Source organism: Aquarana catesbeiana, linkage group LG06 (genome assembly GCF_042186555.1).
Source record: "Aquarana catesbeiana isolate 2022-GZ linkage group LG06, ASM4218655v1, whole genome shotgun sequence".
NCBI lineage: Eukaryota > Metazoa > Chordata > Amphibia > Anura > Ranidae > Aquarana > Aquarana catesbeiana.
Genome location: NC_133329.1, coordinates 309,395,352 through 309,420,416, shown reverse-complemented (window position 1 = coordinate 309,420,416; position 25,065 = coordinate 309,395,352). Strand labels below are relative to the sequence as shown.

At 43.3% G+C, this 25,065-nt stretch overlaps 1 protein-coding gene across 6 annotated transcripts in view; it reads left to right on the top strand.

Annotated features, from left to right (window-relative positions):
• The first annotated feature begins 1,063 nt into the window (after positions 1 to 1,063).
• The window catches only part of MLPH (melanophilin), a 120,825-nt gene continuing 96,823 nt past the window's right edge, over positions 1,064 to 25,065 (top strand). For 5 of the 6 annotated variants that reach the window (XM_073633635.1, XM_073633639.1, XM_073633637.1 and 2 more), the window contains exons 1-2: positions 1,064 to 1,212; positions 22,685 to 22,835. In XM_073633635.1, coding sequence (XP_073489736.1) covers positions 22,726 to 22,835 — 110 coding nt within the window. In that variant the 5' untranslated portion in view covers positions 1,064 to 1,212; positions 22,685 to 22,725. Of the gene's footprint in view, positions 1,213 to 16,272; positions 16,438 to 22,684; positions 22,836 to 25,065 lie in introns of those variants that run through there. The other variant, XM_073633636.1, reaches the window with a different exon arrangement.

Genomic DNA, 25,065 nt, shown 5'->3' with positions numbered 1-25,065 from the left:
CGGTTGAAAATCAGACGGACTTTAGATTTGGAACATGTTTCAAATCTTTCCGACGGACTTGAGTCTGGTCGAAAAATCAGCTCGCCTGTGTGCTAGTCCGACGGACGAAAACCGACGCTAGGGCAGCTATTGGCTACTGGCTATCAACTTCCTTATTTTAGTCCGGTCGTACGTCATCACGTACAAATCCGTCGGACTTTGGTGTGATCGTGTGTAGGCAAGTCCGTTCATCAGGGACTAATGTGAGTGCACAATATTTATGTAACGCGGTACATGAATTGATGCTGCTATATAAGTACCTGTAATAATAAATTATGTAAGGAGACCAGGTGAAGTGTGTAAAAAAATACACAGGTAACTTTTTAAAGATGAGGCTGACTTGTACAGAAAGTGATGCATTTCTCATTTAAAAATATTTTTGCTGTGTAACCTCAGTGGTAACTGCTGTCTGTGACAAATTAATGCAGTAGATTGGCAGGTGGTAATTTAGTAATGGGGTTACTGGGGAAGAATACTTTAAGGCTGGGTTGACACTATTGAGAATTGGATGCGGTTTCTATGCATCCAATTCGCAATAGCAGGGGATTTTGACCGGCTCTCTATGGAGCCGGCTCACATATCTACGCTGTGGCTTCAGTGCAAATTTGCACAGGAACCCTGTGCGTCTTTTGGTCCGCTTCAGGTCCAAATTCAGCCGAATTCCGCCAAAAATCTGAAATTGGACCTGAAACAGTGAGTGGGGACGCACCGGACCCCTACTGTGAGCTGAATGTGAGGATAGTGGGAACCCAGCCTCCATAACACTATTAGAGCCTTATTTAGTTAACCAACAGTTTTTTTTTTTAGGGCAATGTTTATTTGCAATATATCACCTTCATAAGACAATTAAAGTATTAGTGAAAAAACACTTGCAAGCAAAAAAATATTTGCAGACTTATATTGCTTATCATTTAAGCATTAATTCTGTTCATTGTTCTTTTTGGTGATGCATGTTGAAAAACTATCAGTGCCCAGAGTCTGCCCAGCCCTATGTTCATGTGATTAGTGCAGCTGATTAGAGGGCCCTGAAGCTGCCTTTTGCTATGGGAGGTGACAGCGAAAGGCAAGGAGCATGTGACACCAAGGGAAGGGCCTGCCTTGCTTCACATTAACACACAAACTGGTTTAACTAAGAGTCCAACCCAGATATTCCTTGCTGCAGCCAGTGAACAGGTAACAGAGATCCATGCTATGAGAGTGTACTGGTTTTTCCTTCTTTAGTTAATGCTGGTGCCTTTTCTAGCTAATTAATAACTCACTGCAGGTGGTCATATACTTTTTATATTACTTTCTCACCTAGTGATATGTTTTATGTTTTTTTTTAAATGTTATTTTATGGAATGTATGTAAAATCTCATTGGCATGCAAATGTGTTGCAAAATAGATGAATGATATGTATGTAGAACATACTCAACTAGTGAGAGTGAAGTTTATAACCTGTAAGCTCAGAGGCTGTGATGTTAAAGAGCTCAACTTTACTGAGCCGCAGATGTATAATATCACCAGCTGTGTGTGGAAAGCAGAATCAAAATCAGCAGGATTGTCAGGGGAAGCCGTCAGCAGAAACAGCGGCTTTAAAGTAAAAAAACACTTTGCTAAAGCTAGCCATAGACCAGTAGAATTTTAATAGCAATGTTTTGCGTTTGTTCCATCTTCTAATTGTTAGTAGGCAATCAACATTTGTTTTTGGCCAAAAAATTAGAAGGATCAGGATCTAAAAAAAAAAATTCTCAAATTAATTAATTTCTAACAGAATGTGATTTTTCATTTGCTCCATATGTTCCAAAATCAAATGTTAAAAGCAACGAAATTCTGAAATGCTTTCGATTGGCATTCATCAAATGTACTGAAGATTTTTGTACATTCAAAAATCTACTAGTATCTGGCCACGTTAATTTATTAAGTCATTATTAAATATAATCTAGGATTATAATTAACTTCTATGGGCATCTGGCAATTGTTGCTGCGGTGCATATGGAGCCTCTAGAAAACGTAGTGGGCGTATCAGAACATATTACAAGCCAACTGTTTCAAATGGCTATATCCAGAGTGGCCAAAATCAGGCTGGCATCAATACATGAGATCAGCTGATTCTATCTGGTAGATTGCATGATACATAACCCCTAAAGAAGGCAGCATTAAAATACCTCAGAAACATGTTGTCATGTTTAATCAATATTTCAGCAAATAAAAGGACCAATTGTAAAACATCTAATCTTTATTGCAAATGCCATTCCCATGCTCATATTTATGAACTGGGCATTGATTGGTTTGCCATATCATTTATAACTGGGACCAAATAAGGTCTTTTGCAATTACTGTATTATAAAGCTTGTTTGTTTGTATGCGATCACAAGATCATGTCCCAATCACTGTCACCTGCCTTGCTTCTGGACTCCACATTTAATTCATTTTTATAGCAGATTAATTTATTTTTAAAGCAGAATCCAGCAGGAGCTACAGACTATAAAAGAGAAGCGAGGCGCCTCTAATGCCGCGCACACGATCGGATTTTCCGACAACAAATGTGGGATGTGAGCTTGTTGGCGGAAAGTCTGACTATGTGTATGCTCCATTGAACATTTGTTGTTGGACTTTCCGCCAACAAATGTTGGCTAGCAGGTTCTCAAATTTTGCGCCAACAAAAGTTTGTTGTCGGACTTTCTGATTGTGTGTACGCAAGTCCATCGCACAAAAGTCCACACATGCTCGGAATCAAGGACGAGCCGGAAGCGCTCGGTCTTGTAAAACTAGCGTTCGTAATGGAGATATCACATGACTATAGAACTTCCTTTTTATCGGCTCGCCGTACCTCTTGTACGTCACTACGTTTGTAATTGTTGGCCAACATTTGTGTGACTGTGTGTATGCAAGACAAGTTGGAGCCAATAACCTTCGAACAAAATTCCACGGTTTTGTTGTCGGAAACTCCGATCGTGTGTACACGGCATAAGTGTAGCAATATGGTTACATTTAATGAAGGTACAACATTTAGCAACTCACATGGTTGATGATTAAAATAGGCACATCTAAGTATGCAGGTATTCGGGGGAAAGCTGTCCACATGGATCATCCTCCGCACCACCATCTATGTCATCCCTTCCACACTGCTCTCCACAAGCGCTTCAAGCCTTGCTTTCAGATCGCTCTACTGCAGGGTAGTCTTCCCGGTCAGGATTGCAGACTGACAGCAGTGAGAGCCAGCGGTGCGGAGGATGGTCTAAAGCAGTGGTTCTCAACCTAGGGGTCGGGACCCCCTCGGGGGTCGAATGACAATTTGCTAGGGGTCACCAAATCCTGGGCTGTTTCTCAGGCTCTCCCAGCCTTTTCGTGGCCACCCAGCTGGCCTGTTCCTGGAGCCTGCGGCCACCCACTCAGCCTCTTCGCAGCCGCCCATTCAGTTCACGGCATGGCTGGGGGGGCGGAGACTAGAGTTCAGCTGGTGAGGAATGTGAAGTGGGAGGGGCTGAAGGAGACCCTATTTCCTGATTTCGGCATAGGGGTTACTGCTGCGAGACACCACAAAGACGGAGACACAGTGAGTAACACTACCTGTGATTATAGTTGCCATTAAAAGTCCCCACTACAGTTCTCAGCAGATGACCTTGATCAAGAGCACCTAAGTTGGCTGATCAGAACTTTCCCAGCACTGCCACTGATCCCACCCACCATCAGCACTGCCACTCACCTCAACTCCCCGCCAGCACTGCCACTCATCCCATTGCCCCCACCCCCCCACCAAGGAGTATGAGAAGGAATAAAAATAGAGAATACATAGAAGGGAGAGGAAAAGAGGGGGAGGAACAAAGAAAAAGGGAGAGAAAGAATAAGAGAAAGAACAAGAAAGACGGCTAGAGAGAGGGATGGGGGAAAAAAACAAGAAATTAGGATAGAGAGAGATAAAAGGGAAAGAAAGGAGAGCAAAGGAAAAGAGTGGTACATCCACAATGTACCATAAGGGGTTTTAATACTGTACAAGTGAAAGGGACTCAGGGAGTGCTAAATATCCTTGGGTTAGGGGCGCAAATTACTTGTCTTGCCTTCGGTGCTGACAATCCACGCTATGAAAATAATTTTACTGTTAGGGGTCCCCACAACTTGGAAAATTTTATCAAGAGGTCACGGCACTAGGAAAGTTGAGAACCACTGGTCTATATGGACAGCTTTACCCCGGATGCCTGCATACTTAGATGTGCCTCTTTTAATCATCAACCATGTGAGTTGCTAAATGTTGTACCTTCATTAAATGTAACAATATTGCTACACTTTGAGAAGCAGTTCTCTTTTATACTCAGTTGCTACTCGTATTGCAAGACATTGCACGTTTATCAAGTTAAAATTTATTTTAAAAATCTACTCATTTTGTAAAACACTCGCAGACCAAGTTACTCGCAATTCAAGGTTTTACTGTATGCCCTTAGCTAATAAATGGCATGGATTTAATTTTTATATTAGTTTTATTACTACCTATGCAGTTAGATTTGGCTATTTGACATTTTTGGCTTTTAATGGGACACATTGGGGGAGATTTACTAAAACTGGTGCACACAGAATCTGGTAACCAATCAGCTTCTAGGCTTTAAGCCGGCCATATACGGACACACAGATTCAAACCGTGTATGGGCAGGCTGAATGTACCAAGTTGAGCCGGGATGGCTTCCCCTGCCGGGAGAAGATGATAGCCCGGCAGGAGGGGTTCCCCCGTCAACACTGTCTGTGTTGATGGGAGAATCCGTGGTTTCAGGAAAGAAATTCGCTCTGAGTGGCCGGGTTTACACTGGTGCGACACGACACTCGTCCTACTTTGGATCCGACTTTGCCCTGCGACTTGAAGTCAGAGACGCGTCCGACTTCAATGAACGGGGATCCGACTTGGATCCCCGCCAATACCAGGCACTGTTTTTGGTATGAATCTTGAGGGGGAACTCCATGCCAAATTTTAAATAAAAAAAACTGGCATGGGTTCGCCCTCCATGAGCATACCAGGCCCTTCGGTCTGATATGGATTTTAAGGGGAACTCCCTAAGCCTAAAAACCGGCATGGGGTCCCCCCTACCTCAAAGCATCTTGTCCCCATGTTGATGAGGACAAGGGCCTCTTCCCGACAACCCTGGCCGTTGGTTTCGGGGTCTTCGAACGGGGGGCTTATCGGAATCCGGGAGCCCCCTTTAATAAGGGGGCCCCAGCCCTATGTGAATGAGCATGGGGTACATCGTACCCTTACCCATTCACCTGGGGGGAAAAAAGTGTTAATAAAAAAACACACTAGACCGGTTTTTAAAGTAATTTATTAGGCAGCTCCGGGGATCTCTTCCAACTTGGGGGGTCTCTTCCGACTTCTCCGCTCTCTCTGGCCTCTTCTCCCGCTCTCCGGCCTCCTGTCCCGGTCTCCAGTGTCTTCTGCCGGGCTCCTCCGCTACCTTCCGCTCATTTGCTAGCGTTGGCCCTGTCTTCCCCGTCGTCTTCTTCCCTCCGGTCTTCTTCCGATGTTGACACGACGCTCTCTCCCGCTGTAATGCAGATGCGCAACGACTTGTATAGGCATGGGGCGTGGTCACTGGGTGAAGTCACCCGGTGACCTCGCCCCTTATGACGTCACCGCCCGGGGCATGATGGGGCAGTGACGTCATAAGGGGGCGGGGTCACCGGATGACATCACCCGGAGGGAAGAAGACGACGCAGAAGACCGGGCCAACACTAGCAAAAGAGCAGAAGATAGCGGAGGAGCCCGGCAGAAGACACCGGAGACCGAGAGAGGAGGCCGGAGAGTGGGAGAAGAGGCCGGAGAGAGTGGAGAAGCCGGAAGAGACCCCCAAGTTGGAAAAGACCCCCGGAGCTGCCTAATAAATTACTTTAAAAACCGGGCTAGTGTGGTTTTTTTTTTTTTTTTGTACCCCTATTCATTCACATAGGGCGGGGGGGCCGGGATCTGGGGCCCCCTTATTAAAGGGGGCTCCCGGATTCCGATAAGCCCCCCGTCCGCAGACCCCGACAACCAACGGCCAGGGTTGTCAGGAAGAGGCCCCTGTCCTCATCAACATGGGGACAAGGTGCTTTGGGGTGGAGGGGCCGCAGGGCGCCCCCCTGCCCCAAAGCACCCACCCTCCCATGTTGAGGGCATGCGGCCAGGTACGGTTCAGGAGAGGGGGCGCTCGTCCCCACCCCCCTTCCTGACCAGCCGGGATGCGTGCTCGGATAAGGGTCTGGTATGGATTTTGGGGGACCCCCATGCCGTTTTTTCAGTGTAGGGGGTTCCCCATAAAATCCATATCACACCGAAGGGCCTGGTATGCTCTTGGAGGGGGAACCCATGCCGTTTTTTTATTTAAAATTTGGCATGGAGTTCCCCCTCAAGATCATCAGAGCACAAGTTGCATGCCAAAGTCAGATCAGGCAAGACGGCGATCCGACTTCGATCCGACTTCAATGATATTCAATGAGCTGAAGTAGGATCAAAGTTGGACCAAAGTAGTTCAGGGAGAAATTTCAAAGTCGGACCGACTTGTGTCGGACCAGTTAAGACAGCTCCCATAGGGAAACATTGATTTTCACATGTAATGCGACATGAGCTCCCAATGTCGGAGCGTTTGTCGCACCAGTGTAAACCCGGCCTTATTTGTCAAAGCTTCAAATTGAACAAGCTGAAGTTGGATGCTGATTGACTACTATGCACAGCTGCAGCCGATTCTGTGTGAACCACTTTTAGCAAATCATTCCTATTAACTCTAATACTGCATATTGTCCATATTTAGTTGTAACTGTAAAACCCTTGCATTTATTTTTTATAACTTTTTATTGGAAATTCAATCTGGAAACAAAATAATCATTAAAAGGGTCTGTCTACCCAAAACTGATATTTCTGTGTATTTTGGTAGTTGCTGCACTTGAGTTCCTGGGTCTGCACTCATAGTGCATTTTATATTTTGAATTATGGAGATTGGAACAAAGAAGGAGCAGGAGCATGCAAAGGTGGTAGGAAACACCCAAAAACTCCCTGGTGGGACACAGTAGGGATTATGTACAGGAAATCTCCCTCTTGTAGTATCAAAGAGAAATAAGAAGCCAGAGGCTGTCTCAGCTCACCAGACTGCGCCTGTAACTAAAATGTTACTTCTAAGTAAACTGAAACTTTAAAGCTGAAGTTTTGTTTAAATAGTCACATTATTTACATGTAATGAAGTATATCCCAGGTTGTGCAGGCAGTTAGATCCTAGAGAGGTCTTCACTATAGGGATGCCTGTCCTCTTCCTGTCTCTGAATTTCAGTTGCTGCATTGGTTAACAGTTTTGGGTCATCAGGCAGAACAGCAGTACAGATGATCTTATGGAGACACCCCCTTCCTTCCTCCTTCTCTATTGAGAAACATTCTATTATTGATTTCACTGCTTGTAACACGGTCTATGAATGGAGGAGAGTCTGATCAGTTACTGGATCCTCTCCCCAATTCACAGATTTAGTTAAAGCAGTGTAATTAATGAAATAACTTTTCTTATTTGAGGAAGGAGACGTGTCCCCATTGTACCATCTGTACTGCTGTTCTGCCTGAAAAAGCTTTTAAAACACTGCAGTCCCAGAAGCTCAGATACAAGAAGAGGACAGGCATCCCTGCAGTGAAGATTTCCTCCAGATCCAGCTGCCTGCACAACATGGAACATTCTGCATTACAGGTAAGTGATGTGACCAAAACTGTAAGGATTTCTTTTTTTAGCTGAATGTCAGCTTTAACATTTAAAGTAGTATTAAAGGTTCAGCTTTTAAAAAAAAATAACAAACATGTCATACATACCTGCTCTGTGTAATGGTTTTGCACAGAGCAGCCCTCTTTTTTTTGGGTCCCCCGCCGGCGCTCCTGGCCCCTCTCCCTTGACCAGTGTCCCCAATAGGAAGCCGCTTGCTATGGAGGCACTGGTGCATGCTCGCTCCTGAGCGCTGCTCTGTGCGTCCATAGGGCACATAAAACCGTGGTTCAGCCGTGCCCCCCACTCTCTCCTCACTGGCTCGTTTAAAGCAAAAAGAATCACATAGCGCAATATGTTTCAATGTAAACCAAGTGCCAAAAGTGGTAAAGTGCTCACTTACATTAGAAGGTGCTAATGTGCTAGCCCCAACATGTATAGCGACAGAGACACCGTTTCCCCATGTCTAAGCATGCGTTCCACCACAGCAAAAACCGGAACCAGCCGTACCATAAATGACATCAGCATAGGCGAGCGCGCAGCCTCAATGCGTTTTGTGATCAACACGTCATCAGGTAGCTTGCTTGCCGCCATTTTCTTGTAGCCTTATATACCTTGCTGGACTAGGCAAGGTAATCTAATTGGTGGACAATCATCATTCGTCTTCAGGTGAAAAATCCCCCAAATTTTTTTATTTCATTAAAAGTTCCTAACCGCTATCTTGGTTGCTCAAATAGATACACAGACGGTCAGATAAGTGTGCATATACAATAACAATAGACATAATACATCATAACTTAATTGGGATATTCTCAATTAGATCACTTATTTTACTAACAACATCCTCACCCCAACCAAGTACTTGACACAAGAGTTAAGCCTCATTCTCACGAGGCGGATCCGCTTCCACGGAGTCCGCCTTGGTCCGCCGGCTCAGCGGGAGATCTCTCCATTGATCTCCGCTGACCCGGCGGATGACAGGTCCCTCTCTGCTCACTGAGCGGGGAGGGGCTTGTCGAGCGCCGCTGGTTTCTACGGAGAGATCGGACAAAAACGAACAGCATGTCCGTTTTCATCAGATCTCACCCGATCCCATCAGCCAGCGACGGATCTGAATGTAGAGGCATCTGTCTGCTTTTAGCGGATCGGACCGGGTCGGATGTCAGCGGACATGTCACCGCTGACATCTGTCACTCCATAGACTAGCATGGAGCGCCCATTCAGGTCCGCTGTCAAAACTGACAGGTGGACCTAAACGGTCCGATCGTGTGAAAGGGGCTTTATATTGCATGTAGATCCAAATTAATTTGACTAATAATAATAATAATAAACAATAACCTACTTGGATCTAAGATTATGTTTATAGCATCACCTAGTGGTCGAGGAAGTGTAGCATATGTGTAGATGTTCTTATTCACATAAACTAATTTAATACAAATTAATTTTAATCATAAAATATTAAAAACCATGTATAAATTATACAAATTGGATTCATATACATAACGAGGGCACATAATATAAGATTAGTATGAACAATTTGATTAAAAAATTAATATAAAAAAAAATCTTATTGATAATAAGAAGAAATATAGGAACCTCTACCAGGGGTGGGGTGATCACAAACTCCAGAGGTGGACATTTGGAATCAATATCAATTCACCCACCCGTCATCCCTTCCTGAGTTGCATCAGAGGGGGAACCAGAAAGGGGGAACCAGAACTAGATCATGGATACCTGGGGATCCTAATAATACTAAATGGTCATAAATGACGACTATACACCCAACTATACCATACCCCAGAAACTAGACCCATAACTAGAAAATATAATGGTATACAATCTATAGGGGATAGTTTTTTTTTTTTTAGTGCTAGCTGTCCCACATGTGGCTACTGTTTCTAGTAGCACCTCTTCAGGCCCTGCCAGCCCTCCTGGCTACAGCTGCCTCTTTCCACTGCCCTCCTTACTGGCTCTGCACCTATCCCAGACTGCTCCATCCCAGTCTTCTCAGGCATGTCTCCCAGTCCTCCTGACTGTGTGTCACTCACCAGCCCTCTTGGCTGTTCCTCCTGGAGACTTGCCTGGCAGAGTTCTCCCACTGTCCTCCTTGCTCCCGTGTCTCCTGGCCAGGACAACTCAGTGGTTTTAGGATGATCCCGTCCTCAACTGAGCCTAGGCCAAGGTCACTCCCCCCCCCCTCCAGACTGGGGAGCTTCCTCAAAGGCAACGACAGCCTAACACTCAATCTCCAGCTTCCACCCGAACAACTCCTCCCAAGCTGGGCTGACCATGAGTATTTTAGGGGCCCTACCCCCTGCCAAGTTGTGGATTGTTCAGGACCCTCAGAATACTCCTGGCACATCCAACTTACCTACCCTCCCATTTTTCTTGAAGGCCCCAGAACATTTGAGAAGCGGGGGGATGTCTCAGTGATGCTGCCTGTGAGTCATCCAGCCCTCCCTGAATTTCTGCCCAACCAAGGACAAAACACAGTCAGGCTTGGCTGCCAGCCAAATCTGCATAAATTTACCAATACTAGAAAAAAACTCTTTACACTTCTAACACTAGAGGGTGCTACATATATATATAGGCAGGGCTTTTTTTCTCAGAGAATAGGTTCAGGAACTCCCCTCTTCAATTCACCCCTTGTCTTCGCCCCCTATCCACCTCTGAGCACCGCCCCTTGGTTCCATCCTCTACCCTCCTTCCAGTACGGACCTTTTTAGAGAATACAGAACCAAGTATCATTTTGTGGTGCTAAGTAATTTGTATAGATTGTATTAATAAACATTAAGATATACACCCTTCTTTCAACAATAGACCCCCCGCAACAAAATGACCCTCCAGTAACAAAAGATCTACCCTAGTAACAACAGATCCACCCCAGCAATAATAGACCCCTGTCAGTAACAACAGATCTCCCAGAAACCAGCATCAATAGACCCTCCAGCAGTCAGCAACTATAATACCCTCTCTCATCAGTAGATCCCTCCCAGCAACAATTGGCCCCCAGCAACGATAGATCTCCCATCAGCCAGCATCAATGGACCCTCCAGTAGCCAACAACAATAGACCCTTCCCATCAACAATAGATCTCCCAGCCTCCAGCACACCCGAGCACCCTTTACCATTACATACATCCAGTGCAGGAGGTGCCGGAACTGCGTTCCCCCACGTTCCCGCTGAAAAAAAGCCCTGTATATAGGTACACTAGACTCTGCATGTGCTAATGATTATGTGCCAATGAATAGTTACAGCCATATACTGCGAAATGTTGAAAAATGTTGAAAATAATGAAGAATCCAAAAATTTATCTACAACTATTCCTAATCCTAGATCTAAAGAGCTCAAACACCTCCCTAATCTACCACATCCTTTGCATTAAAACATGGGCCAAGTAAATGCAATATTGTATTCAAATCAATTGAATGACATCATCATAGCAGGAATGGGAGTTCTGTTGGGTGGTTAGTCTTTATTATTGCAGCCCTGGGGATCAAAGTATTATTCAATGCAAGATATTGTTTACTTGGCTGGCGTGTGCTAATTCTGCACTTGTTTGGGATTAGCTTGAGTTATAATTAAAAAAGTATGAGCTGGTGTATTTACCTAACATAAACAAATAGATATGTATGTAGCCAAAGGGGTAAACTTGGCGCATTTACTAGTGCTTTGCAAATGACGTTAATAAATATGTATGAGCGAACACTTTTCACTGTTCAGTTCAGTAATCTGGAAATCAAGGGGTTCATGTTCATCATACCACCCTTTCAGACTGCTGAGATCAGAGGAAATATTTCAAATCTTTGCAAAGTTTATTTTTAAATTTTGGAGTGCATGCCAGAGGGAATAAGGCAACTAGCATTCTCAAAAGGAGGTCAATAATAGAAGCCCCTTATTTTCTTCAATATGGGTTATCTTTAAAGCATACAGTATGTGAATCTAAAAAAAAAAAATTGTGTTATTTTGCAGCATGCCAGTCCTTAGACGAGGTACCTGCATTAAATTTATTTTTTCAGGTTTTTTCACCTTTGTTTTCATCTGTTTATCCTGCGTGTAACACACTTCCTGTCTCAGGGTGTCTACGTTCACTCTCAACTGTATCTAGGGAAGGAGCGTTGGTTGCCACCAGACTTGACTTTAGAACTTACTGATTTGTTTCTCTCCATTACCTGGGGATGGGAAGATTAGCATTACAGAAGGAAGAAAAGATTTATTTTATGCTTCCAGTTCATCTCAAGGAAGTAAGAAGGACCCTGTGGGGTTGATTTACTAAAACTGGAGAGTGCAAAATCTTGTGCAGCTGTGCATGTAAGCCAATCAGCTTGTTCAATTAAACTTAAAAAAAATCTGATTGCTTTTCTTTGCAGAGCTGCACCAGATTTTGCACTCTCCAGATTTAGTAAATCAACCCCAGTGTTTATGGCAAGATCTAGAGGTATTCTCTGTAGGACTAGACACCAGTATGGCCGATGCTCCCCTGGCAACTGATCTTTTCAACATTACTTGTGTACTTAAAAGTGGGGTATGCCTGTACTGACTATGGCCCCTTTGACATGGGGGCCTCCGTCTTGCAGATTCCGCTTTCTCAGCGGGGGATCGCTCTGTGCATGACAGACCCGGTCCGCTCCGCTGTGCAGAGCAAACACAGACACAGTCCCACTCTCCTCTATGAATAAATCGTGTGGAAACGGACCCCCTGTCCGTTTTCATCCGATCCTATCTGATCTGTCAGATGGATGGAAAATAGGACCACCATCTGTTCGAATTTTGCGGGCAGGATCGGATTGGAGTTGGCAGGTGTCACCGGACAATGTGTCATCCGCCGCTTCATAGAGGAGACCAGTGGCAGCTGGTGGTTTTTTGTTTGGGGGGGTGGTAAACAACCACCCCACGTGGCACCTCAAACCCCCCGCCCCCTTACTGTCTTACCCCATCTAGGTGGTAGAGGCAGCGGCAGGGATCGGGGCATCGGCAGGCACATCGGCAGCAGCAGGGATCGGATGCATGAATAGGGGGTAGCGGCCGAGGATTATATATCATTAATTAAAATGTGGCGGCCATGGATAGAGGGGGTGGCACCCGGGCGCCCCTAATGGACATCCCGCTACTGGAGGAGAATGTAAGGTCCGATCAGGTTCGCCTGAAAAACTGACAGGTGGACATTATCAGAAAGCCCGTGTGAAAGGACCCCTACTGGGGAAGATTTACTAAAACTGCTGCACTCAAAATCTGGTGCCACTGTACATGGACGCCAATCAGCTTTTAACTTCAGCTTGTTCAATTTGGCTTTGACAAAAAAACTTGGAAGCTGATTGGTTTCTATGTAGAGTTGCACCAGATTTTGCACTCGCCAGCTTTAGTAAATAACCCCCACTATGCCTTATTCTGCATTATATATCTGTGTGGAGGAGGCCATCTTGGTAGAGGCTGGGATTTGCTTTCTCATGTCAGAGCGTCCAGCAAGGAGAACAGTGAGCAGCATATTAGTCACATCACCAAATCTCCAGATCTCCTAAGACTACCAGTTAGAGACAGCAGTGCCTTGGATCTCGCACTGCAAATTCACAGCCATGAGAGTGTAGTTACAGGACTTCCTAGGCATGCTTACATACCACTAAGTGCATTGTTATTTTCCAAGGGGAGATTTAAGACGAAAGGAACATTTTTAGGATACTACTTAGGCACAACTAACATTTCTAAATGTTTGCTATAATATATAGCAACTCTTCCATTTTTTATTTTCCTATGAAGTATGTCAAGCCAAAAACGTTTTCTAGTTTTGGATAGAGCAAGGAAGGTTTAGAATTCTTTTTGGGTTCTACCTCTATCTGGTGCTACATAGTTACATAGTTAGTCAGGTTGAAAAAAAAACATAAGTCCATCTAGTTCAATCAATAAAAGAGAGAAAAAAAAATATGGTAGTGAATAAACCTGAGATGCGAAAAGTTCAGCTCTATCGCTAGGTACACAGCCCAAAGTATATTCCGCCTAATCACCCAATTTTTAAATTTACCTTTAAAAAAAAAAAAATCAAACACAACATATGTTCATTTTTTTAATAAAGAAAATGAAGGCAGGCACAGAAAAAGTGCTCACCTGGTCCTGCTGCAGTTGGATTTACCCTCACTTAATTTCCTGCTAACAAGGCTTTCACCATACACAAAGTGAGGTAAAGGCTCTGTTTCCACTAGTGCGACTTTTCATGCGACTTGGGACTGAAAAGTCGCATGACAAATTGTTTCCCATGATTTCCAATGAGTACCGTTCATATCTGTGCGACTTCAAGTCGCAGCGACTTCAAAGTAGTCCCTGCACTACTTTGGTCCCACTTTGATGCGACTTGAGGTCTATAGATACAGGCATTGCTTCAAATCGCGGTAAAAAGTCGCGGTAAAATCGCGGTAAAAAATCGCGGCAAAATCGCGCGACTTTGGGGACGCACTAGTGGAAACCTAGCCAAAATCTTTAACAGGGATCTTCAAAAGAAATACAAATTTGACAGTTCTATCAGTCCCGTTCTCCTAAAGAAGACCATTTTTTTATCTGTGTTGCTGTTGGAGAACTCCCCTCATTTTCTGTCTGGAAAAATGTTGTCAGGAGGACAGAAAGTAAGAATAATGCTCTCTAATCACCCCAGATAAAATGAAAAAAAAATAAAAATTTTGGCTGGATATACACTTACTTGTAGCTAAGTACGTACCCTAAAATTGCTACCCTTTGTCTTGAATTCTTCCTGGAGAAAAAGCTATTTAAATCCTGGTATGTGATGGTGCCTTAGCATTCCTGTGCCTACAGCTAAGGCCTCATGCACACTTGACGTTTTTACAGCTGTTGTTTTCGACTTCTGGCGTTTTTTTCTACAGCCAGTAAACTCCCCAGCATCTTTCCTAGGTGTTCATGCACACATAGGCTTTTATCAGCATTTCATGGCTAGAGCGTTTTTTGGCTGGAAAAAAAAACAGAACTAGTGGGCTTTGAGAGGAGTTTTTGAACTGTAAACGTGCTCTAACGCCACTAAATGCGGTAAAACGTGGCTAACCAGTGTTTTTTGTCTTTTTTGATCCTGTAGCTTGTGTTTTCTTGCTAAAAAACGCTAATGCGAAAAAACACTAATGCGAAACACATGGAAAAACACAGAAAACTCACATTTTTAATGCAGCAACGCTACTAGTGTTTTTATAATGTCCAGTGTGCGTGAGACCTTATAGCTGTATATCTGCTGTGTTTTGATAATGTCACTCCTGTGCTACTTGCTGGAGAGGAATCTGTACTGCCTGCATCTACCTGCTTCTGCGTCTTTCGATCTGTCTATCTGTCCTGCTTCTTTAATATTCCCCCATTAGTCATCAGATCAGCAGTCATCACAGAGGCAGCTTTGACATGAGGAACCAAATCTTTGCCTCTACAAAGATGGTGACCATACATAAACACTGTACAGAACAAGGCATGTTAAATTCGATAATGGGTAAATGATCAACTGTTAGGGGCCTACAGGCAGTACCGGTAATTAGTCCTTTGCCTCTGCTTGCCTTTTTTGGGCTCAGCTTTCACAGTTCAGGTCCTCTTTAAGTTTACAAGTACCAAACTTTAGTAAAGTCTTGCTGTCCTTACTGAATGGGGATGAGCAAGGGTTCGGTTCCAAGTTCGGTCCAAACCCAAGTTCAGTCACACCCAGAAGGTAGCTCTTAGGCCCTTTCACACGGCAAGCCCGCTTGGATCTGCCTGTCCGTTTTTCAGGCGGATCCGAGCGGGTAATCCATTGAATCCTATGGGGAGATGGATGTCAGCGGAGATGTGTCCACTGACACCCGTCTCCCATCCGATCCACTAAAATCAGACGTATGGCGATACGTTCGCCATCCGTCTGGGTGGATCGGACCGGATTTTGTCAGATTCCTCCATAGGAATCAGCAGCACTCTGACATGCCCCTCCCCGCTCAGTGAGCAGAGACGGACCTGTCATTCGCCGGCTCAGCGGAGATCAACGAAGAGATCTCCTGTTGAGCTGGCAGACTCCGCTGAGCGGATCTGCTTCATGTGGATGAGGCCTTAGTGCTGGAGCCAGAAAGCTGCCAGCATGGGATTCTCTGCCCAGCAGCTAGTGGCAGGGATGCTTGTGACATCATTCACCTAATATGGCCACGTGTCACACCCATCCCCCTCCCCTTTGTTTACATGAAGCTACAGGGTGGGGATTTAACTGCCCTCAGCTTGTTGGCTTGCACTGACAGCTGCCATCTGGGTTCGGCTAAACATGGGTTCAAGCCAAAGCCAATTTTTTTTTTTCTTTGGGGACTTAGGGCTTAAAATCAAAACAAGTTCAATACCTCTAATGATAATCTAATGGAAATTCACAGTAGCATAGAGAAGAAATAAATCTCGTACGGAGACAAAAATTCAGCTGTGTTAATACTAGTATGTTATCTATTAAATGTTATCTGCTATTGTCAACAGGATTTCTATTTAATACTACATTCTAGTTAACAATTATACCTATTTTTATTGATGGTCATTAGGTTTCTTGACTGTAAGAATACTAGTAATGATGTGTTGAGTGGGAAAAGGATGTGTTCAGGAGCTACCCCCTCCTTTATCAAGTGCCACAGAAATATCTTACTGGGCAAATAGCCATTATTTCGTTATCTGATAAAGCAAACAGGAGAGATGAATGAGTAAACACTGTGTTCCCTGGAGAAAAAGTGGAGCGGGTGCATAACAGGTACGTAACTAAGAAGCTATTTGATGAGACTGCAGCATACTAAGTTTTAACATTGAGCCAGAACTGAAAATAATATACCAAAATGCATATTGGGGATGCGTGTACCACCTACCTGCCAAGGTGTTCTCTGCTTGGCTAGCTATATCCACCTAGTGCTTGTAATGACCTTGTCTGTACAGTAATTTGGTTCTGTGTGCTATGTGCTGGGTGTCCAATGTGCCCCTGTGCCTTTAAGGAGGATTGGCCTACCTCCAGCCCACCTGCCCCTTATCTATCAATTAGAATGCATGTGCTTCCACAGTGGAGACTCTCATACATTTACAAGGGTTAGGACTGCAAGTAATGCAGGGTGCCTCTGGTTTTGACAGTAATTTGGTGCCCTCAATCAGCAGGTACAGGTCAGTAAATCTCAATGTCCCAATGCACACTCTTTTGTATATCTCTCAAACACTGAGATGAAAGTTACAGCACACAGAATCATGTGATAGGAGGACGCAGTTCCATCCTGATGCACAATGGAAGCTTGATGTATGTGGCAAAAATGCCCTGAAAAAGGTTCAGTTTAGCACAATTGTTTCCTTGATAGGTTTTGATTGTTTTTGGGGTTTGTTTTGAAAGCCAAAGTCTAGGTTTTTGCCTCCCCTCCCATTTTGTTCAGGGGTCACATGACAACACAGGTCTAATTTCTCCTCTTCTTCCTCTGGTGGTGAGCTACATAAAGGCCTGGTGATCACAGGGTGTCTTAATGATGCACCTCCAGGGAGATTTTTCTCCACACCTTGAGCTCATGGAAAGTGGACTGAATGATGTTTTGCATCATTTAACCCAGAAAAGGACCAGTGCTGGATTGCAGCATTGTAAGTCTGTGGGGGAAAGTGCTGAAATGAAGGCAAGTTTTGCAGCAAAAGCCACCTTTTTTATTTTAGGACCTGCTGGGATACTTTTTTTTTGTTTTTCACAATTTGTTTAAGCCCGGGTTCACACCTATGCGAATTAGATGTGCGTTTCCGCACATCTAATTCGCATAGCAGGAGAATGTGACTGGCTCCCTATGGAGCCGGTTCACATATCTCTGGGGCGGCTGCGGTGCGCACTGCACAAAAACGCTGTGCGTCTTTGGCTGCGTTTCAGGGCCGAATTCAGGCATAGAATCGGCCCTGATTCGTCCCTGAAACGGTGAACAGGGACGCACAGCACTCCTGTGCGGTCCGCAGCGAATTATGGTGTGAACCCGGGCTTAAAGTGGACTTGGTGCTGCTGGTATGATGCTGCTTCCTTGGTTACTTTTCAACAGAAGAAACATAGAGGACACTTAAGTTAGTGAAATCTTTTAATGAAATTACATGTTATCATGCACCGCTATTGCACCACTGTAAGCCCGGGTTCACACCTATGCGAATTAGATGCGGCTTACACCGCATCTAATTCGCAGGACATTTTAAAATACATTCATATGAATGCATCTGGTTCACATATGTGCGTTGCATTCGCACTGCGCATTGCACAAAAAACGTGTGCGTTTTTTGGGCATTGCGGTGCGAACTACAAGCCTATTATCTCCTATGGGAACGCATCTGATTCGCAGATGCATTGCGTTCTGAACAAGGATTTTCTCTTTCTCCTCACTACACCTCCCCCTCTCCCCCTCTCCCTCCCCCTCTCCCTGCTCTCTAATCCTGAGCAAAAACGCAATGAATCCGTTGAACAGGAGATTGTTATCTCCCCAGTGAAACCTGAGCTTCAATTCACACCGCACAAGTGTGAAACAGGGCTAAACTTCTTAGAACAAGGTTGTTCAAATTCTCTATATCAATATTTTTTAAATGTTGGGTCAGGACCCAAACAGAGTTGCAGACATATTTGTGATGAGTCCTTACTTGACTGTGTATTAACCGCTTGACATCCGCGCTATAGCCGAATGACGGCCACAGCACGGACCTGAATTCCCAGGTGGCCGTCATATGACGGGCTCCCCCGTGCGCGCGCGAGCGCGCTGCGATCACGAGTCACTGAGACTCGGGTGATCACTGATCCGAGTAAGGGGCAGGTCCCGGCCGCTTACCATATGATCAGCTGTCAGCCAATGACAGCTGATCACATAATCAAAACAAAAGCTCTGTGATCAGTTTTTTTTTCTCCTCACGCTGACAGCGCGAGGAGAAAAAAAAGCCGATCACCGGCTTATCTGCAAGGGACATCGGTCCTGAAGAGGAAGAGGCAATTCTGCCTCATATGTGCCACCAGTACCACCTGACAGTGCCTACCAGTGCCACCTATTAATGCCCACGAGTGCCACCTATCAATGCCTATCAGTGCCACCTAGCAGTGCTGCCTATCAGTATAAGCGATCAGTGCCCATTATTGCCACCCATCAGTGCCCATCACTGCCACCCATCAGTGCCCATCACTGCCACCTATCTGTGCCCATCAGTGCTGCCTCATCAGCGTACATCAATGAAGGAGAAAAATTACCTTTTTTTAAATTTTATAACAAAATATTTTAAAAAATATATATATTTTTAAAATTCTGTCTTTTTACATTTTTTTAACAGAAAATAAAAACCGCAGAGGTGATCAAATACCACCAAAAGGAAGCTCTATTTGTGGGAAAAAAATATATAAAAATGTAAACTGGGTACAGTGTTGTATGACCGCGTAATTGTCATTCAAAGTGCATCAACGCTGAAAGCTGAAAATTGGTCTGGATAGGAGGGGGGTTTCAGTGCTCAGTAAGCAAGTGGTTAAACAGGGCCTAGTTTGTCCAGGTGCAAAATCAGTGGCAAATGCAGTATAGCACACTTTTTTAATGTTTCAGATCCTATTTTCTGGCAATCTGATACGTAGCTTCATATCCTGTTTGTTTCTATTAGATGAAAACTTAGTAAATATTCCTGCCCATGACCCTTTTCAAAACCAGTGAAACAATAAAACCAATATGATTAAAGAATACGTCAACCCAGCATTTCATATTCCTGATATGTGCCTGTTGTACCATGTACTTGTATAAAAAAGTATCCTGTTCTCTTTGTATTGCTTCCTTTGTGTGAAATACCTGGAGTTCCTGCAGGTCCCTCTGCTTCCCTATTAAAAACCAACTACACTAGGCATGAGAGCACAGCGTTGTAAGTTTTCTGGCTGTGCTGGGAACTCAGCCTGCTCTCCTACAAGGATAAGACTTGTAAATTAGGTAAAGCTCTGATGACATCCATCATCCATCATGTGCAAGCAAAATTACTGTTTTTTTTATTTACCTGGCGTAGGATTGGATATTCTTTCCATAGTGAATTTTCACCATGTTCAATAAATGAAAGAAAAAATCAGCAAAGTGCAAATTCCTTGCAAAGCAAACAGCCTCTTTGCCTTTAATGAATCAACCCCTATGAATCATTTGTACATAAAGGAGTATGTATGGTGCATTAGCACCCTGTAGTCTGACTAAAGCTCCATTTGCTGACCTACAGCCTAAATTGGATCTAACCCATGCACTGGTCAAGATTGAGATCTGCATAGGATATGCAGATTTTACTAGCTGATGGTAAATTTGCAGTGATGTATAAAATGGCACCACTTTAAGTTTGTGATTATAATTTGAGCAATGTCAACTGGCAGGATCGTTTTACATATTGTTATTTAAACAGTGGATTGCTTCGCTCACATTTCCTTATGGGCCATACGGGAGTACTCCTGCTTTATTGTCATCACTGCTTGCTACTACTGATTGCAATACAACTGTAAGAAAGGAAGTGGCATGCAGTGAAGGGTAGAAAGAAATTTTCGGGGTAACGTGTTGTTTTTTCATACATATATATATATATATATATATATATATATATATATATATATATATATATATATATATATATAGTAGATACATCAGGGGTAGGAAACCTTACAGAGGTGGAGACCTACCTGAGAAGTCAAAGATCACTGGGCACAGTGTTTGCCTCCTCACACCTGATTTAAACCTCTAATTGGCATACTAACATGTCTCAATCGCGTTCATTGCATGGCAATCATGGGTTTAAATCAGGTGGTGAGGAGGCAAATATCGCCTCCTCACCACCTGTCAACACAAACTTAGATCGATTTTCATAGGAGCAGCAGTGTTGCTACACTTGTGAATGAGCCCTTAGTTGCATTCAGCGGCAGCACCCTTGGGGCTTGTTCACATGTAAAGTTGGGGGGTGTTAAAAAAGCAGGATATAATAGAAGTCTATAGCTAAGTGCAGCAAACCCGCAGGATAGCTGCAGGTACACTGCTCTGCCCCAGCGGTGTGGGTAAACCGCAGTGTATCAGTGTGAAAACAGCCCTATACTATTATGCCCAGTGTATGGCTTCACACTGACCCGAAGATCTCTTTGTTCCAGCTGCAGGCACCACTCTGGAGACCGCTAGCCAGGATAAGAGGTGGAGTGCAGTTGGTGTCACTCTGCATGGGACAGGAGCCAGCACTACAGAAGAATCATTGGCTCTTGCTCCCTACTATAGCTCCAACTTTACAAGTATTCCCTCTGCATTGCAGTCTATTCAATGCTCTGGGATGGTGGGCCAGCAAGCCCAGACTGCGATCTACCAGTTACCGGTCCACGATCTACTGCTAGGTCGCAATCTACAGGTTGCTGACCCCTGAAATACATCATTTAAAGTCTGCATCCTTTGCTACAATGTCTGAAATATAGTTTAGTTCGGAATGTTTTTCCACATTTAGCAAACCCCCCTGGGCAGAGCATTAATAAAATAAGTTGGAAAATATAACCACATTTTAATGAATTTAGTTTCAAAGAGTATGTAACAAGGATGGTACATGGAAGGCTTTACGCTTTTAATATGCATCATTTCAGATGACAATGAGACTATTGACAGAGATGACATGAACTGGGCCACATGCTGTCTTCAGAAATCACCCCCTTGTGGTATGACTATCAGCTGACTGGTCAACTGTCTCATGCTTTTTATGGACGAAGACAATCCAAACCTCTCTGTACTTAAACAGGCTCAGAAAATATTTGAAAAAAAGCGTATACATCTTGTTAACCTTTGAACCTTTTTATTTTAGTGTGATGCAACTATTATTGCCCTTACCCTTCCCTCTTTAGCATCTAACTGACAATTATATGCATTTTTAAGAACAAAAAAACCTTTTAGCGAGACTTTATCAGTCTACCCTGTCTCTGTGTATTTCCTGTAGTTTCTTTTAACAGTAATTTTATCATGCCACATCTCCAGAAGAAGTCATGCGGGTATTGTGCAAATAATATAAGTCATGTTTTTCGACTTTTTTTTGCTCTTTTTTTTTACTTTTCAATATTTTTATTAAAGTTTTCACAAAAGAGAATACAAACTTGGTTGCAAGGAACAAGTACAGTAGAAAATATATACAAGATCTAGGGATATCCAAACAATTTTCAAACATGTAGATACACCTACAGTGTGCATTCTTTTAGGTATAGATCTTTACTGTCTATGATACGTATACTATCCTCGTCTGAATGGGGTATCCCTAAATCTTGTTTTGGAATTTCCAATGTGGCCTAAATATAATACATTGCATCTTTTATATAGCGTTAGAGATAGAGCCGCTACTCTTTGTAATTTAAAAATTAACCTTTCATGTGTGACTCTTTGTATGTTGTGGATGCATTTATTGACCACTGTAAGTATTAACAAAGGGGGTGAATATCTGCATATTGAGCATACCACCTCCCTCGGCTCCCTGAGACCAGAATTTATTCCGAAGAAGTAGTCACTGTTCAGGGTTTATAGGGAATAAGCAGACAACCCTCATAAAACTACAGCAAAGACCAAGAGAAGAAAAAAAAAAAAAGAGAAAAGAAAAAAAAGAAAGGGTGGGGGGGAAGAGGAGAGGTTGAAAGAAAAGTAGGGAAGTAGGAAAATAGAAAATTACCCCATGCTCCAACTCCCACCGTCCAGAAACAAGTCTAATCAGGTATAGAGCTGGGATCTCCCAGAAAATATTTGACCCATGGGTCCCAGACTTTCTCAAACATCTGCATTTGATCTTGTAAGATCGCTATCATACGTTCATTAAGCATAACCCAGGAAAGTTTGTACTTTAGTTGTGCGAATGGCAAGGCAGCCGTTTTCCAGGATTTTGCAATAATAATTTTTGTTGATATAAATGCTCTTTTTTTCTTTTTAAACTATGCTTTACACCATTCACCATTCTATCCTTCCATAGCAAACAAAGCTGTTTGGTCACACTTGTACATCTTGGTTTTATCACAGGTCTCCTGTTTCTGTCTTTGCCTGTTACATTGAGAATTGCCATGGGTAGGAAACTGGACCTGTCCAAACTGAGTGATGAGGAGGCCAAACATGTATGGGAGGTTGTCCAGAGAGACATCAGTCTACGCAAGAAAGAGGAAGAGCGGCTTGAGTGAGTAGACCATGAATCCATTAATATACAGATAACTGGAAATGGGTTTTAGCCCTTAGCAATACCAGATTCCATCTGTAGGAAATGTAGAATCAGAGGTACGCAATACTGAATGCTTAATAGAAATTATCTGTTCCAGTGTAGGCCACTAAGTGTTAAAGCAGACCTTGCAGTGCAAGAAATCTGCTTTTTTGTGAGTTTCCCAAGACTGAGCATTCAACGTTCAGTACGGCTTGCCATGTGCAGAACCTAAAGAAAAGGGCAATGGAATAAACTGTTTAAAAAGTAAGCATTCTTTTACTAAATGGAGCAGTGCATATTAATGTATTGAGGATGCTGTAATGCATAGAGACGTTTTTGGCAAAAGTAATTAACGGTGAACTAACCCTTTAAAGCCTCATGTACACTGCTGCTGGTAAACGGACGTTTAGGAGCAATTGGGTGTTTTTTTTAGCTGCCCCTGAACTCTCCTCTATGTTATCTCATCAGTACATGTACACAGGGTCATTTATAGTTGTTTTTAGGCAGTTGAGTTTAGAAGCATTTTTTTTAAAGGAAAAAAATGTATTCAGGACAAATGTTCAGAGGCATTTGAAACGCCAAACGCCTGTAACAGCTTGTAAACGTTTGTAAACGTGGTAACCCATGTTTAACCGCGTTTCACGGTTTACAGGCATTCTTAATTTGAAAAAAAAAAACGCTTCTAAATGCAATGCGGCTAAACACGGCATGTAAATGTGGCAAAACAGGCGTTTTTAAACGTCGGTTACTATCTGGCAAATTAAATTGTTCAGGAGTGGTTGTAAAACGTGCGTATACATTAAGCCTAAAGTTTTTTTACTGCTTGTTAAGAATATGTAAACAATTGAATGCCCGTAATCTAGACTAGAACTCTAAAGCATCACACACAAGATAAGAATATCGGACGAATGATCGTCTGGTTTTTTTTTTTTTTTTGCATGCTAGTCACATATCGAAAATGAAGAGGTTACTAAACTTACTTCAGAAGTGATGTATTGTGTTGTATTGCATTGTAATGTATTCTTTAGTTTCCAAGCATGCGTAGTTTTGCTTTTCCAATTTTTTTCAAATACTGTACTGATTAAATGAAAATCTGGTGCCATACGAGAAAAATTGTCATGTTTGTCCCTTCAGATAATTTTGGATGAACTGTTGTGATCGTCTCTCGAAAGCTGTGTACTAACGATCAGATTATCGTACAATCGCTTCAAAAGCGATATTTTTCCTCCAATTTTCTGATCATGTGTACTAGGCTTAATGTGATTGTAAAGTCTCATTTTCTTTTCTATAAAAATAACAAACGTGTTATACTTACCTGCACTGTTGCAGTGGATTTGCACAGAGCAGCCCAGATCCTCCTCTTCTTGGGTCCCTCTTCTGTGCTCCTGGCCCCTCCCTCCTGTTGAGTGCCCCCACAGCAAGCATCTTGCTATGGGGGCTCCCAAGCCGAGCCGCAGCTCCCTGTGTCCATTCAAACAGGAAGCTGCAGTTCGGCTCCGCCACTCTCTCTCCTGATTGGCTTACTGACTTTGAGCCCCATCTCTGTCCAGTGATGTCCACCAATGTTTCAGCCATCTGGGACTCTCCCTCCTGATTGGCTGAGACACAGCAGTGGAGCCATTGGCATTGACATCACTGGACAGAGATGGGGCTCAGGTAAGTATTAGGGGGGCTGAGGGGGGCTGCTGCACACAGAAGACTTTTTATATTAATGCATAGAATGCATTAAGATAAAAAAAAACTTCTGATTTTTATAAGCACTTTAAGCAAACAGCTAAATTCACCGGCAAAGTACACAAAACAAATTCAGTGTTAATGAAAAACTTGTTAGCCCGCACTTCTTAGCCCTCTACAAGTCTAACACAGATAGGTGAATTAAAGTATGTCTTGTATTTTTGGCAACATTGTAGCCTATTGTTTCACTGTTTGGATATGATCTGATGGATTACTTGCACTTTGCATCAGCACAACTGGTCTTGCAACATTGTTAAAGGTCAGGCACATTGAGGCTTGCCTAAAGAACCTAAAGTAATTTATCAGCTCTCAGTGGGTATACTGAGGGGTCTATGTATAAAAATTGCTATGAGAATGTCTCAGCATTCGTCAAAAAGTCAACATAATTCCTGTAATGATTGTAATATGTGTTAAATAAATTTATTTATTTCAGGTACTTAAATAGTGCCATCAATTTATGCAGCGCTTTACATAT